Source organism: Microtus ochrogaster, chromosome 16 (assembly GCF_000317375.1).
Source record: "Microtus ochrogaster isolate Prairie Vole_2 chromosome 16, MicOch1.0, whole genome shotgun sequence".
Lineage (NCBI taxonomy): Eukaryota > Metazoa > Chordata > Mammalia > Rodentia > Cricetidae > Microtus > Microtus ochrogaster.
The window spans coordinates 1,155,876-1,171,728 of NC_022018.1; the positions used below are offsets into that span (position 1 = coordinate 1,155,876).

The following is a 15,853-nucleotide window of genomic DNA, read 5'->3' on the forward strand; positions in this document are numbered from 1 at the left end:
ACCCTTCACCAACACAACTCAAAGCAAGCAGAGAATGGTTTGTGTTTGCGTTCCAGAAAGTTTGACGAGATGGGTTGCAAAGATGGGAGAGCCATCAAAAGCTCTCACCTTAGTCCATGCCTAATGTGACGTGATGCTGGCTCCCACTGGGATAGATTTCCTACGGCAAGATTAGGAGGAAAGGATGAATTAAAACCAGTTACCTTTGCATTCATAGGCGTGGTATCAGAGAGGATGTAGACATGTAAACTGTGTGGGGACTAAATCTGATGTCCACCTAAGTACTAAGGGCTGCATTTGACATGAAGTGATCATTTGATAAGGCTGCTATGGTGTTCACCATTGGCTAACCTCTGGTTAACTATGAGCAAACCTTCCGTGGACTACTCTTCAGAATTAATACCGCCATTCTTCAAAATAGGCCCTAATTCATCTGGCCAGCCCTTTAGCAAATTTCTTAAATTTCTTTGGCCTCCGTTTCCTCTTGTCACACCAATCCAGAAGCATTAGCAATAGTTAATTAAAGAGAAGAGAAGTAATGGGCTCGTAAGGGTGCTTGACTCTTGGAAGGAACTCTGTAAACATGGCAGAGAAAATGGAGAAGAGTCACTGCTATTGTCTCTTGGCATCTGCTTGAGGGTAGAAGCCCCTCTTGCATTTCATCAAATCTCCCGTTCTCTGTCTGCATAGCACATAATAGATGATAAATATATCTTTATCAACTTTCCAACAACTGTCCCTTTGTCATCCTTTTTGTTTTTCTGCTGATCTACCAAGGATTCCCCATCCTTAGGTAAGGTGCTCTCTGTGGTCCTTGTCTTGACTTGAGATTTCTCTTGCCTGGTTTCTCTTTTTCATTTACACTTGATCTTTTCTAATAATTTTGTTCAAAAATGTCTCCTTGACAGCCCCCATTTCTACTGTTAGGCTCACACAGAAGTGTGTTCAAGTAGAATCTTGGCTTCTGATTGAATTGATTGTGATATAAGAAAAAAAATAATGTGGAAATTAAAAAATAGATTCAGAAAAGTGATGGTGGTCTGTATTAGAGTCAGAAATTGATTAAAGTGTGTGATAAACACGTTAAAACTATTTTTTATCATTTGTCCTTTAAAAGAAAAAGAATTCTCACAGCCCTGGATATTTTCCAGATTTGTGATCAAGCTCCAGAATTTCCACCCTGAGTCTCGGACTTTCATGTCAAGGTCAGTCTGCTGACCTTGGAATACTCAGTGAAACCACTTGAGTTTAATCAGACTGACCCACAGCCACTGGAAAGGTCTAGATTTGGTGTGAAATATTGCATAAGAGACAATACAGAACATCAGGCAAGAATGGCTCTTGGGATCATTTATCACTGTCGGCCTTTGGTTTATGTTGGCGGTTAAACTGTTTGATTTTAACATGTGATTTTAGTACAGGTGTTGATCTTTTCCCGTTTTATTTTCTTTTACTGGTTATAAATATAAAAGATAAACATAAAAAGCTAGGGAAAATTTTGTTGTTTTGAGAAAAATATGAACTATCTTTGTTTATTTTACCAGCCTACAATCAACACAGTATTTCAGTATGTCTAGTTTTAAGTTCTCATGCAGATGCATATACTGGGCATGCATTTATCATACTTAGTACCGTTTGTTTTGCCTTTTCATATTGCAGTACGATCATCTTTCTAAGTGATTAAGTATTCTTTGAAAATGTGGACTGAGGAGATGTCTCAGCGATGACACTGCTGACGGTAGTAAGTAGTGAGGCTCAGCGTTCAGATCCCTAAGTCCTGTGTAAATGCTGGGTAGGCATGGTGGCCCACTTTTTAATTCTAGTCTCGGAAAAAAAAAAGATGGAGCAAGTTAGTTAGTGAGACTAGCTATATCTGTGAGCTCTGGGTCTGACTGGGAGACCTTGTCTTGGGAAATAAGGTAGAAGAGTAATAGAGAATGACTATTGTCCTTGAGCCTATACATGTACATGCACATACATTACACGAGCGTGCACTCACACACTCATGCCACACACATGCATACCCATGCACATACCACACCAAAACACACACACACACACACGGAAAATATTGTTTGAAAATTTTTTCACTGATTATATAAAGCTCCATAGTATATATCACCATTGTCTTCTAAGGTATTTTTGTTGCTTTTAAAAAATACATTTATTTAATGTGTATGTGTGCCTGACTATGTATCTAATGTTCACACAGTGCCTAGAGAGATAAGAAGAGGCTTAGAAGTTACAAGCAGTTGTGAGTCTCCATAGGCTGAAGCTGGGAACAGAGCAGGGTCTTCTGCAAGAATCACTAGTGCACTTAACCACTACTTCATCTCCTCTGCTCCCAAGACCTTGGTGCAGTTCTAGATAATGACAGAATGAAATCTTTGTATGTCAATGTTTTGCATATGCCTAGACATCTCCTTAAAACAGATTCCCAACATCAGAATAACACATTTCGGACTGCGATTTAGTAATATTGCCGAAGTGCTTTTTTTTTTTTTTTTTTTTTTTTTGAAGCTGAGGAGCTTTCACTTCTGAGACATTCAGAAAGCGGGACTGTGGCATTTCTGCCTTCGTTTTGGTGGTGTTTATCTTCATAAACTACTCAATGAAACGGCAGATTTGTTGTGACTATCACCCAAGGGGACTTTTTTGAAGGAACCCTGCAGTGTCAGCACTTCTGCCAGGACTAAGTTACCATTTCCAATATACAGCTTTTCCCTGATGAGTGGAGCGAGATTCTACCATGGAAACCACTGGCGGTCATTTGGCGCTGCTGCTGCTGATGTAAGTTAGGGTCTTACAATGACAGACTTTTAAACAACTTTGTACGTCACACAGTACGTTTTATTTCTTTGTGTGTACACACATGCATCATAACACATACGTGGAGTTCAGAGGACAGCGTTTAGAAATCTGCTATCTCCTACGTCAGGAGCCCCAGGGATCAGCTGGGGGCCATGGGGATTGGCAGCAAGTGGCTTTCCTTGCTGAGCCTTCTCAGTGATCTGTATCTTTAGAAATGTTCACAGCAAACTGAAATGGCATAGCCTTTCCTCCTGTCATGTTTTGGAGTCTTATCTGGTGGCGACAATCCCAAATAAATGTCCTTATCTGTCAATGGAACATTGGGACAGCTATTTGAAATAAAGAGGGGGATTTACATAGTGTTGTACCCCTCCTTGAAAGTTGTTTGTAATATAGCATGTTAAAACCTATAACAGTATTTTTATATGTTCATACTATTCAAAATTGTCCAGTCAGTGCAACCCCTTTCAAAATAGACATGGATCTTAAAAAAAGGCATCTCTAAAAAAACACCAATTACCAAAACAGTCCTGAACAAAAAGGACAAAGCAGGAGGCATTACACTACTTGGTTTCATACAGTACAAAACCACAGTAATTACAGTGGCATGTACTTGCATACAGCAGACAAACAGACCACTCTGAGAGCAGCTGCTCTTTCCTCAAGGCTGCTGAGAGTGTGTACTGGGGAAAGGAAAGTCTTCTGTAAACGGTGCTGTGAGAACCAGATGCCCATGTAGAGGAGTCAGAGTGGATCCCTCTCTCCCCTCATTCAAAGAGCACCTGGAAATGTAAGGCCTGAAATTAGAAAATACAGGGAAATTCTTCAGGATACTGAAATGGGAGGACATTTTTTTATTACATTCCAAAAGCACAGAACAAACGCAAACATTTACGAGTGGGATCACATCATTTTCATAGCAAAGAAAACTTATCAGCATAAGGAAGAGAAAGATTTCCAAAAAGGAGAACATATTTGAAAACTGTGTGTCTGATAGGGGTTGATGCCCATAATTATAAGAAACTGAACATGGAAAAGATTTGATTGAAAGTGTGTGCTAGAACTCAACTGGTGCTTCTCAAAACGTGATGTGCAAGTTGCTAATAGATACATGAAAAATGTCTCCTAATTACTAATCATCAGGGAAATGCAAGTGCATTATAATAAAGTACTACCTCTCTCCAATGAGAATACCTATTATCAAAAAGACAGAACAAGAGCTGACAAGGATGGGGAGGAAAGGCGGCACTTGTTTACTGTTGGTGAAAGAGAAATTAGTCGGCCATAATGGAAAACACACAAGTAGACTCAAGACTAGAATGAGCATCCATCTTACCATTGGGCACATATTGAATGGAAGTTAAGTCAAGATGTCAGAGCCATCTCAGCACCCCATCTTTATGGCAGTGCTATTTGTAATAAATGAGATACAGAAACAACCTAAGTGATCAATGGGTGAAGGAAAGTCCTAAGTACACAGGTGTATGTGGACATTCAGTGAAACTCACACATGCAAGCCCAGAAGAATCAGAGGACTAGCCAGGCATCGAAAGGAGCCAATCCCTGTCCTTTGTGTCAACAGAGGTGGAATCATTATGTTAAAGCCAAGAGCAAAGACAAACACCACTAGAGCTCACTTGTATATAGGATATAAAGGAATTGATCTCGTGGAAGTTGAGATTAGAAGGGTGGTCACCGTAGACTCGGGAGACAATAGGGGAGGAGAGAGATGGGAAACACGCTGATACTGAAGTCTAGGCCACAATGAGATGAGATCCAGAAGCTGTGGGTGCCATTACATAACAGTGTGATTGAGACAGCGAAATCTAATATGTGTTTTAAGAACTTGAAAAAAGGATCTTGACATTTTCACCACAAAGAAATTAGAAAGTGTTACTGATTTAGATACTAAACTGATTTAGACAGTATATAATGGACATATCTCTCAAATTCTTATATGGCACTGCATTGATGTCTTATTTTATGGTTTTTTAATTTTAAAAATATTTTATGTATGTGAGTGTTTTGTTGCATGGATGTATGTGTGGCACACGTGTAGCTGGTGCCCAAGAAGGTCAGAAGAGGGCACCAAATCTCCTGGAAGTAGAGTTACAGATGGTCATGAGCATCATACAGGTGCTAAGAACTAAACCCAGGCTCTCTGCAAGAATAAAGTGGTCTTAATTGCTGAAATATGTTTGCAGTCCCCCATTTTTATTTTTAATGTAATTTGAAATATTTAAAATTGATACAACACAAGCAAAACTGTACGAAGCTAACCTTTTCCATCAATGGGATGGCATAAGAATTGAATATCACAAATACTTATCAGAAAAGATACCCCACCTCTTTTTCACATCCAGCATTCAACTAATCTTCTTTATTAGTAGGAAAAATTTATAATTATGACTTAATTTGAATAACATTTTTATTCTTCTGATTTGAAATATTTTTAAACTCTTTTGTTGATTTGCTTCGGTTTTGCAACAAGCTTTTGCTGTGCAACCCAGGTTGTCCTCAGTCTCCCCAGAGCTGGAATTCTGCATATGTAGCTTGATTAAACCTTTTTAAAATTTACTCATTCAACATTGCCCTTTACATATGTTATCTCTTGCAGAATGATATACTGCTTGTCTCCAACTGTGTGGTGTACAGGAACAAAGTATCACAGACTTTCTGTATTATACGACAGACATGCAGTCTCACATGCGACTTCATAGAACTAGAAGCCTAAAGTATAAAACAGTCCTTGCGGGTTTTTATCTTCTTTGTGGTCATAAAAGGCCTGTCATCTTGTTCTGTCTCTACATAGTAACGGGGCAACGAAGCTCGGAAATCAACTGGTCTCATTGCAGAGGGCTCTGCTTCCATGATCTCACAGTTTCTCCAAAGCTCCCAATTTCGTACCGCCGCCACCGCTAGTGACGAGGATTCCATTTTATCGATAGAGCCTGGGGAAAAATGCAAAGTTCAGTCCACAGTGATACCTTAAACCAGAGGCTTCAAACAATAGCCGCTTTATAATCTCCCACAACTCTCTAGGTGTACCGTGCCCTACTGAGTCACGTGGAGCTGAGCTTGCAGTCCTTTGGAATCTCTGCGGAACAAAAACATTGAAGGTGGCCATGCAGCTTCCTGGTACCTCCACAGGGCTGAGTTCACAGGGACTGCATGGCTGGGAGCCTCCTCTTTCCACATACTCTCAGGACCGCTCCTTTCCATACAAGCATAGACTACTTACATTGGAGCTCGGGTCCCCAAAGCCCAAAGGGAGCGGCTGCTTCGGAAGATTTTGTCTCAGATTGCCATCCCATTGGTCCATCACTTCGCCACATTGTTTTGGTTGCAGTGGGTGGCAGGTGAGCTCTGGTTCAGGGGGCCTGGGGACCGCACAGGAGTGATGACGTCGAAAGGCATGCTCACTAAAGGCCATCTGTGAAGACTAACACACTGTATTACGTCCATTCATTTTAAGCGGCGTTGCTAGTAGCAGTTCCCAGTGGCTAATGAGGACCTCCCGCGGCTTTAATCGCTTGGTGGGCATTTCCAAAAACCTAATGAGCTCTGATGTCAATCGCAGTAGTCAATCTACTTTTAACAATCCCGGGTCTCAAGTGCAGGGATTCATTTATAAGCAAATTAGAGCCTCGCTTTGATTCATAAACTTCAACCCCCTATTGTTAGTTTTTAAAAAGAACAAGTTCAGGTTCATTTGGCTGTCGGTACTAAGCAAATATTTGGGAAATAATTCGAAGTTTGTAATAATTCCAAACATTTAGACGGTGCTTTATAATCTGGACAGTGCTTTGGGGTATTCTCTTCCTTGTCGTTCCCTTTTGAGCTTTGTGGTAGTTCAGGGGAATGTTGGGGTTTTCAAGTGAGGAAAATAGCTCATCAGAAGCTCATCTGTTCCTCAGAGAAGAAACATCAGAGCCGGGCCCTGGAACACATTCTCCTGGTGTTCTCTTAAATGTTGAAGGGCCTGAACCTGAACCCATCTTCCTACTGTGTGTGTGTGTGTGTGTGTGTGTGTGTGTGTGTGTGTGTGTGTGTGTAAATACATATATTTTAAGGTATTTCCCCTTAATGAATAAACTGAAACTTGAACTGCATTGGGAATCCATCTTTTCAACACTTCATTTTACAGTTAGAAAAACAGATTCAGATTGGTCACACCGCTAACCTAAAGTGATACCATTACTTAGTGGAACAGCCGAGAATGCAGACTCTGAGACCTGCTCTTCTTCCAGCTTCATTTGCGCCCTTCAAGGATAGATTTCTCAGTAAAATTGTGGGAAGATGCTGGGCGTGATGGATAATTTCTGTGATCCTAGCACTCAGGACACTGAGACAGGAAGATACCCATGAGTTCAGGAGCAGCCTAGGATTCATAATGAGTTTCAGGTTTCAGGCAAGCCTGGGGTACTAGGATTCTGTCTTGGAAAACAAAAGAAAGAAGAGCAAAAAAGAAAGCAAGGGAGGAAGAAGGGAGAGAGAGAGAGAGAGAGAGAGAGAGATATTAACACATTTCAGATACTAATTTGTGGTTTCCAGGAATTAAATATAAACACTTTAGTTCTCCATTGACTGAATACAGGTCAGAACTGGCTTTAATATTTATTCAGATTATTTCAACTTCTGGGCAACAACCTCTTGCTGCAGAAGGCACCTCTATATATAAAAATCTGAGGGCTAAATTTAATGCAGAGATTTTTTTTTCTTTCCTTTTTTGTGTGTGTATAGTGCGCGCGCATGCACGTGCACGGGTGTGCACACACATTAGGGAAGCACAGCAAGGGCCTTATGGCCTTCTGTGTGCAGCTCCCAGTATGAAATATGCTCCGTGATGTAAATAAAGGTGTAACTGGCCTGTCTGGTGACTGGTGCATGTTTTGCTTACAGGACTGTGGTTAGTATTGAAATCCAAGCATTTCCCCAGTGTCCTCCCAGCATCCATGGTGGGGCCTGCTTCTGAAGGAAGGCCGTAAGTTGAGACTGCTAGGCGGTATGGACCGTTCCATCTCCCCAGACTCTAGGATGTCACTGGTGCACATTACACTTCGTTTTGAATTAAGTAAAGACACCACTTTTCCCCCCTTTCCTCCTCTCCTCTTCTATTGCCCTCCCCACCCCACCTCTCCCCTTTTCATTTTGTCTTCTTCATAATAAGAGCATGGCTTTAGTTGTTTCCCTAAGCAGCGACTAACAAAGACAAGGCAGTTACCAGAGTCTGCACAGACTGTGATAGGAAGAGTTGGCCCAGCGGCCTACTTTGATGAACCTAGGGTCAATTAGGCCCCAAGCCACATCCTCAGCCATGCACCCTGATATGGTTCCAGCTTTCAAATATTTCTACATTGTTTGTCAACTTTTTAAGTCTAAAGGTTGCCAAAAGATGAGCTCGTGAGTGAAATCATTTTTGCCCAGTTATTACATATGCGCTGTCCTTTTGTCTCTGAACCATTTTGTTTCATGTGTCTCATAGGCTGAAGAATGTACTGACTTCCACTTACATCCTTGAATGTCTGATAGCATCTCTTTCCCTTCCCCGCCTCCCACCTCCCATACTGAACGTGATACCCAAGCCCCATTCTTCTGCATGTTAAGTAAGGGCCCTACCATTGAGCTACCTCTCTAGCCCTTTTTGATTGTTAGTTTGAGACAGAGTCTCACTAAACAAGCTGGCCTCGAACTCACGCTGCAGTCCAGACAGGCCTTGAACTTAGGATCCTCTTGCCTCAGCCTCCTGAGTAGCTGAGATAGCAGGCTCGTGTCTCCATGCCCTGCTCCATCTCTCCTTATTCGAGCATCACTACATGGGCTAGAGAAAAGGCAGGGGTTATGTGCAAGATGTCCTGGGGTCGTCATTATACAACAGCCTGATCCGCGCTGTTTGGGAGAGGCTGTGTCACAGATCTGAACCTTTAAATGACGGAAGTATTCAAACAAGCTTTAAAAAATATTATATAGCTGTTAAAATATTTTTATCACAAATCAAATGTCAGCTTTAAGTGCAGTGTTTATAGAGTACTGCTGTACTGTGATGTAACACATAAAAAATAGAAGTGTTGATATATTTGGGCCATTTATTTGCAGGGTATTTTTTTAGTCCCAGCAAGTCCAGTTAGAAAGTCCCATCTGCTCTTCTGCTTTTTTGCCATCTCAACTGGTGTCACTTCAGACCCAGCCACCGTCTGATTTTTTTTTTCTTTCAGCATTATAGCAATACGTACAGGTCTCTTCAGGGACATGGCCTTGGTTCCATCTCTTCTGCCTCATCAGTAAGGGTTTATTCATGGAGAAAAATGAGGGAAATGCAGCAAAGGGGTTTATAAAAGGCACTAGACCTTTCACTGTTGTGGGGGAACTCGGGACAGGAAGTTTTAAATCATCTCTGTAAAAAAGTCAGTTTGCCAATTTGACCATTATATCTCAGTTGGAGTACTAGTGGCTTCAGTCAGCTCTCGGGCCGGCACACCAGTGTAAAAAAGGGCAAGGTATGATGCCTACGGCATGCAGAGGATTGTGTTTAAGAGTTCCCACTTGTCTGTACGAAGTTTCTAGACTTCTGGCTGTCCTTTCTCCTCTGAAGTGTGAGATTACCAGTGCTCATGACTTTTCTCACCAATGTGGCAAACTAAGGCATAAATCACCCAAAAGGACAAAGGAGAGCATTAGCTGTGACTCACTATTTCAGGGAGCTCAATCCACATTGGCTCCAAGGGAGTGCTGACCATCATGGCTGAGGGAAAAGCCTGCCAGAGGAGGCTGTTTGTCTTATTGTGGCCAGGAAGCACACAGGTCCAGTTATGGGGACAGGATAAGCTATGGCCTTGAAGAACATATAGGCAGTAACCTGTTTCTTCCATGTTGGCCCCACCTCTACCAACTCCCCCAAATGCTGTCATTTATGAACCCTTCAGGGTTTAATCTGTTCACTGGGTCAAAACCCTTCTGATCTAATTGGCTCTGAAACGTCCTCACAGACACACCCAGGTGTGTGACTTGCCAATATCCTCTGTGCATTGAAGTCCAATTAGAGTCATTGACTATTAGAGTAACTGAAAATGATATTCAACTTAGGTAAACAGAATATGCTTAATCATAGTGGCCAGATCAAAATAATCGTCAAAATTCCAGTGAAACTGAATGGAAACCAAAGTTATGTCCAGACTTCTTCCTCCCCACCAGATTGTTGGTCATGAAGTAAATTTTTATAATATCTTATAAAAGGTAGTGTATGCATATATTTCTAAGAAATTAAATTCCATGTACTGTCTCTGGTTTCAGCTGTGGTATGGCAGTTTTGTTCCATTCTCTTACTTTCTTCTTGTGTTCATTTTTTTGCTCGGTGTTCTCTTTTTATTCAATGCCCAGCCAGCGAGACTAGATGAGTTGACAGACATGGTGGCTCACACCTGTATTTCCAGGATGTAGGCATCTGAGGCAGGAAGACCATCATGAGTTCAGGCTTATGTAAGCTACAGAGTGAGACCTGGTCTCAGAAAACAAAAACAAAGTATTAGAATGGTTGAACGGGTTCTGTATTAGTTACTTGTCTTGTTGCTCAGACCAAGGACATGTTGAAAGTGATCTGAGGAATGAAGGACTTATTTGGGGTTAGAGTGACACCATTCATCAAGGCAGAAGCACCTGGGCTGTGCATCCCCAGCCAAGGAGATAAAGATGAATGGTGGTGTCCAGCTAGCTTTCCTCTGTCCGGTGTGCTAGCCCGGCCCATGGTATGTGGCTGCTCGCATCTGGGCTTGGGCTTCTCACCTCAGCTAACCTAATCTAGGTAATGCTTTAGCTGCATGCCTGGACCTCGACCCTTCCATGATTCCAGATCCTGTCAAGGTGAAGAGTGGTATGAAGTCTCATAGGCCATTGGTTCACCCTTGCAGACTAGCCTTTCGCAAATATTCAGATCTCACAGATGATGTGGAACAAAGCTGTTGTCAAATGCGTTTATAGATGCAGCTATCCGTTTGCAGTGCAGGTGTGTGTGATACTGAACTTCCTGTGGGAAGCTCTGGAAAATGCTCGAAGCCTCCTTTGGTGTGGGCGGGCATTCCCCTCTGCACAGATGTGCACTGCCACTATCAGCCTTTATCTGCCATTCCTGCTTCTACGAGTGCCGAGTGCTCATCCTTATGATGAAAGACCCCGAGAGCCCTCTGCCTGTGTGCTGGAAGTGACATCCAGACAGAACACAGGCGAAAAGGGGCTTGGTCACACTGGAACCATGAATTCCTAGTCTGTGCCTTGCTCCATTCAAAGCCGCATCCCTGCTTAAAGCACTGCTGCCTCCTTTTTGTTCCTTAATCTTTTCCTATCCTCGGCGAGTGCGTTCCATTGTATGTGATCACAGAAGAACAGCCAGCTCTGTTTGAGAGCATTAGAGGAGTTTCCCAGAGGGGATGACATTTCTTAAGTCATTCTTTTTTTTTTACAAAGACTCACAGCTTGTAAACTTGAAGCATACCAAGTTGCTCTTTCAAAGACGCATCAATTAAGCGTGGAATTTGGTCCTTTTCTAGTAGACGTGGTAGTGTTTTATCAGCTTAGCCTAATTTCTGCCCTCTCTGTGACGTTCCCAAACTATCTGTAATGCTGTCAGCCAGAAGGAAGGACCCAGAAAATGAACCCATATGGAGGACTGAATGTATTATTAATGGTTCTGTGATCTCATCAACCAAAGGAGTAACTACGTACTGTTTATTTTTAGTAGCAAAGAATAAGGCTTTGAACAGTAACTTCCAGTCTATAGTCAAACCACTTTCCATGCACCTCTCTTCAGAACAGTGAGATCACCAATGAAAAACACTGCCTGTGTGGAGACTGGCCATCGAATAGTGAATCTCTGAGCAGATACCACGCGTTCCTCATGGCCTCCGTGTGTGCAATCTAATGTTGGAAGCATGGCTTGCACAAGAACACTGTCAGACAAAACTTATCAGTCACATTGGTCACAGCCCTGAAGTTCCCTGTGAAAAGTATAAATTAGTCACTTATGGCTGTCAGCAAACTTTCCCAAATGATTAAGTTCATCTGCCGTGTTTCAAGGTCACTGAGGTGCCTAGATAAAAACTGACCCATTATTTGTAAACCTTTCCCTCTGACCTCTGACTTTATCTTCAGTGTCTGCCCTGTACCCATTATATTTTTAAAGTTTTCTTCTTTTATTGAAAATACGTTTTTTCATATCATAAAGTATATTCTGATTGTGGTTTCCCCTCCCCCAGCTGCTCCCACCCAGCTCTGTCCCCACAACAGATCCATACCCTTTCTTCTGCAGAAAGAATTTATCTAGTCAATGTGCAAAATAACTCGACTCTTTGCTGACCACAGACTGCATGCCCCTTGTCCTGGTGTTTCGTGTGTAGTATCCTGTCTCATCTCCTGTAGCATCTGACTTGATTCCTGTGCAATGCGGAGTCTCTGATTTACTTATGAGCAGCAAGACTCCCAGATAATCATAGGATGGATCTAGAAGATGCTTCAGTGGATAAAGTCCTTTCCTTGTAGACATGAAGACCCAAGTTCAATCTCTAGAGCCCACCTGAAGTATCCAGGTGTGTTAGTAGGCCTTAGTGATCTTATAGTCAGGCTTTGTCATAGGAGGATCCCTGGAGTTTACTATCTAGTTCTTATGTGAGCTCCAGGCCAGGGAGAGGCTCTGTCTTTATAAACATGGAGCATGGCTTCAGAGGAATGACACTTGAGTTTGACTTCTGACCTCCACGGGCTCAAACTTGTGTTCTACCCCCACACATACAGAGAAGGCTGCCAAAGATATGGCGGGGGTGGGGGATAATTTTAGAATGTCTGTTGAAACACTTTGAAAGCTTTAAAAGCTAGTCTGTTCTCAGTTTTCAGCCTGTTTCTTCGAGTCCGGTGAGCATGGCTGGCCCATCCTCTGATTGGAGCTTCACTTTAGGCAGTGCGGCATTGCTCCTGCCGTCAGCTGTGGGGTCACTATTCACCAATTTCAGTGCCTTCTTCCTCTTCATCCAGTTCCTTCCGTTAGGGATGTACACAGAACACAGAAGTGCTGAAATTGGAGTTCTTGCTGTCACTGAGAGCAACTTGGGCGAATACTTCATCTGTGTCCGAAAGGAAAGTACGTTGGGGACAAAGTTGTTTTTGCTCTTTCAGCGACGGCAGCTGATTTCTGTTTCTGTTCTGTTCTAGCTTCATGTCTGTTGCTGTGACCTCGGCACACAGCAGCTTAGGGGAACAAAAGCTTCCTTTAGCTCTGGTTCCAGGTGACAGGCCATCACTGCAGAGAAGTCACAGGGGTGGGCACTGAGACCGTTGTCACATTACACCTGATCAAGCACAGAAAGAAATGAACACAGCCGGGCAGTGGTGGCACACGCCGTTAATCCCAGCACTCGGGAGGCAGAGGCAGGCGGATCTCTGTGAGTTCGAGACCAGCCTGGTCTACAGAGCTAGTTCCAGGACAGGCTCCAAAACCACAGAGAAACCCTGTCTCGAAAAAGCAAAAAAAAAAAAAAAAAAAAAAAAAAAAAAGAAAGAAAGAAATGAACACATACATATTTGTTGCTTGCTTGTGCCTGCCTCAATTTCTCCACTTTATTATGATTCAGGATTCCCCTGCCTGGGGAGTGAATGTTGCCACTCATGATGGGCTGGCTCTTCCTTTGTCAATGGACGTAATTAAGAAAATTCCCTACAGACAAACACACAGACTAAGCCAGTGTAGACAGTTCCTCCTTGAGACTCTCTTTCCAAGTGATTCTAGGTTGGGTCAAGCTGACATTTAGCTTCTAACCATCACAGATAACCTTTTAGTCACTTTCGTTATAACAATGAAGTTTTGCTTTTAAGTATTTTGAAGGGTTACTTTCTATGTGCACTAGACAATAAACTCTTGAAAGTGAAATGGTTTGTTTATTCTTACTTTTAATATTTTTTTAAAAAGGCAGTTACGTATTTCTCCCTCCCCGACTTATTTTGGGGTCATCCCCAATGAAGCCATGCGGGTTAGGGATTTGATGTCATGCTTCTGGCACACGGCAGGTCGTCAACAGTAGTCCATCCAGTATGGTAACAAATGGGTAGCACCATGAGTAGAGGCCCCTGTATATTTCATCCAAGTTAAAAGTGATGACATAATATTAATATTAATATATAGCTCAATTTAATGAAAGTTATCGATTATGAAGGAGAATGGTTTTTGTTGATGTATCCAAGAAGCATAGCTATAACTGGGACAAAAAATAGTAAAATATAAATATGAACTGGATATCAAGAAATTTCTCCAGTAAATAAAGTTGGAATTGCTCTATCGGAGGAGACCTGGCGGAAGCACTGGGGACATACATCTAATCCAGCCATTCCCCCTTGGGGCAGATGATAAATGAGGTCTTTTCTCTACTGTCATTGATCCTCCAGACTGTCACTTTCATAGCCCTCCCCTCACAGACAGATTGCATGTTTGTGTTAAATGTTCTAATTCGCTTTTCCTATTTCCTTTTTAGAGCAAATCCTTGTGCCACTGTCAGGAATGTCTTCCCTAAGTGGGAAAGTGCAAACCGTGTTGGGCCTGGTAGAACCAAGCAAACTGGGCCGCACCTTGACCCATGAGCATTTAACAATGACCTTCGACAATTTTTACTGCCCACCTCCTCCATGCCATGAAGCTACCTCCAAGGAGCCTATCATGCTGAAAAATTTATTTTGGATTCAGAAAAATCCTTATTCCCATCAAGAGAACCTCCAGCTGAATCAAGAGACAGAAGCCATAAAGGAAGAACTGTTGTATTTCAAGGCTAAGGGAGGAGGGGCCTTGGTGGAGAACACAACCACTGGGCTCGGCAGGGATGTGCTGACACTGAAGTGGCTAGCTGAGCAAACTGGAGTCCACATCATAGCAGGAGCTGGGTTCTACGTTGATGCAACTCTCTCTGCAACAACCAGGGCCATGTCAGTGGAGCAGGTAAACAGTACTACTTACGACGTTTTGTGTAAATTCAGGACAGTCTGAACCCTGGAAATGCCATTGGCTCAGAAGGAACTGGATATGTGACTGTATTTAGCTCACAAAGACAGCTACCGACTAGGACCCAAATTGGTGAGATTCCGTGTCTTTCAAATGTTGAGGAAGGGGCTCTCGACACACTGGTCATTGGCAGCTTTGATGAGTTAATGCTTGGTTTGTACAAATTCTATCAGAGCTCAGCAGTTCCCCTCAGTCTGCTTGTAAACCTCATTTTTCCATAAGCTTCATCGTGCAGCTTTGGCTTTCCCCTCAGGTTTTATAATAACCAGCAATGAAAATTCACAGTAGGGTGAGACTTGGCAGGCATAGGCTTGGTACGTTTGCAAATACAGCTTCTTCTCTTATTACAAGCCGGGAGGGGTGGGAGAAGGTCTGTTCTCTTGTTTATAATATTAAGTAAGAATGGGCAGAATAGAAGGAAGCTAAGCTTGCAAGGCTCTGTTGTACATGTGTGTGTTCTCTTGTGAAACACGTGTCAGTTTATATGTGTTTACATACAGAATATATCCTGCATATTTTCCATAGCCTGTACAGAATGTCAGGTAGACTCTTGGTGAAACACCTATTGATATTTAAAATGGTTTAATTTAAATTTTCATGTGCATTATGTTCCAATAAGCTTTTAAATGTCTACATTTATGATAGTTGAAGACTAAGCTAATGACTTAAATGCCTAAATGCTACTGGACATAGGAACCAAGTAATGTACGTACACATTATGGGAATAAAGGAGAGTATTAAAGAACTTGATAGAGTTGACAGATTCAATGGCATCCATAGCTGTTGTATCCAGATTAAAATAAGGACGCCTCTTCTCAGGCTAAACAGCCTTTCTCTTCTTGTCCCTACAGAGTGTTTAAGCTATGAGTTTCTCAATAGTCTCAGTAAGACACTTAGAATAACTAGTTGAATTTGCAAATTAGTCAAAAATGTTTGATTCATTACCCAAACTTAACTAAAAGAATGTTGGTGTGTGTGTGTGTGTGTGTGTGTGTGTGTGTGTGTGTGTGTGTG

The 15,853-nt window shown here is 42.3% G+C and overlaps 1 protein-coding gene across 2 annotated transcripts in view; it reads left to right on the forward strand.

Annotated features, from left to right (window-relative positions):
- The window catches only part of Pter (phosphotriesterase related), a 63,394-nt gene that overhangs the window by 22,712 nt on the left and 24,829 nt on the right, over positions 1-15,853 (forward strand). For both annotated transcript variants that reach the window (XM_005354627.1, XM_013348955.1), the window contains exon 2: positions 14,319-14,776. In XM_005354627.1, the coding sequence (XP_005354684.1) occupies positions 14,345-14,776 (432 nt within the window). In that variant the 5' untranslated portion in view covers positions 14,319-14,344. The remainder of the gene's footprint in view (positions 1-14,318; positions 14,777-15,853) is intronic.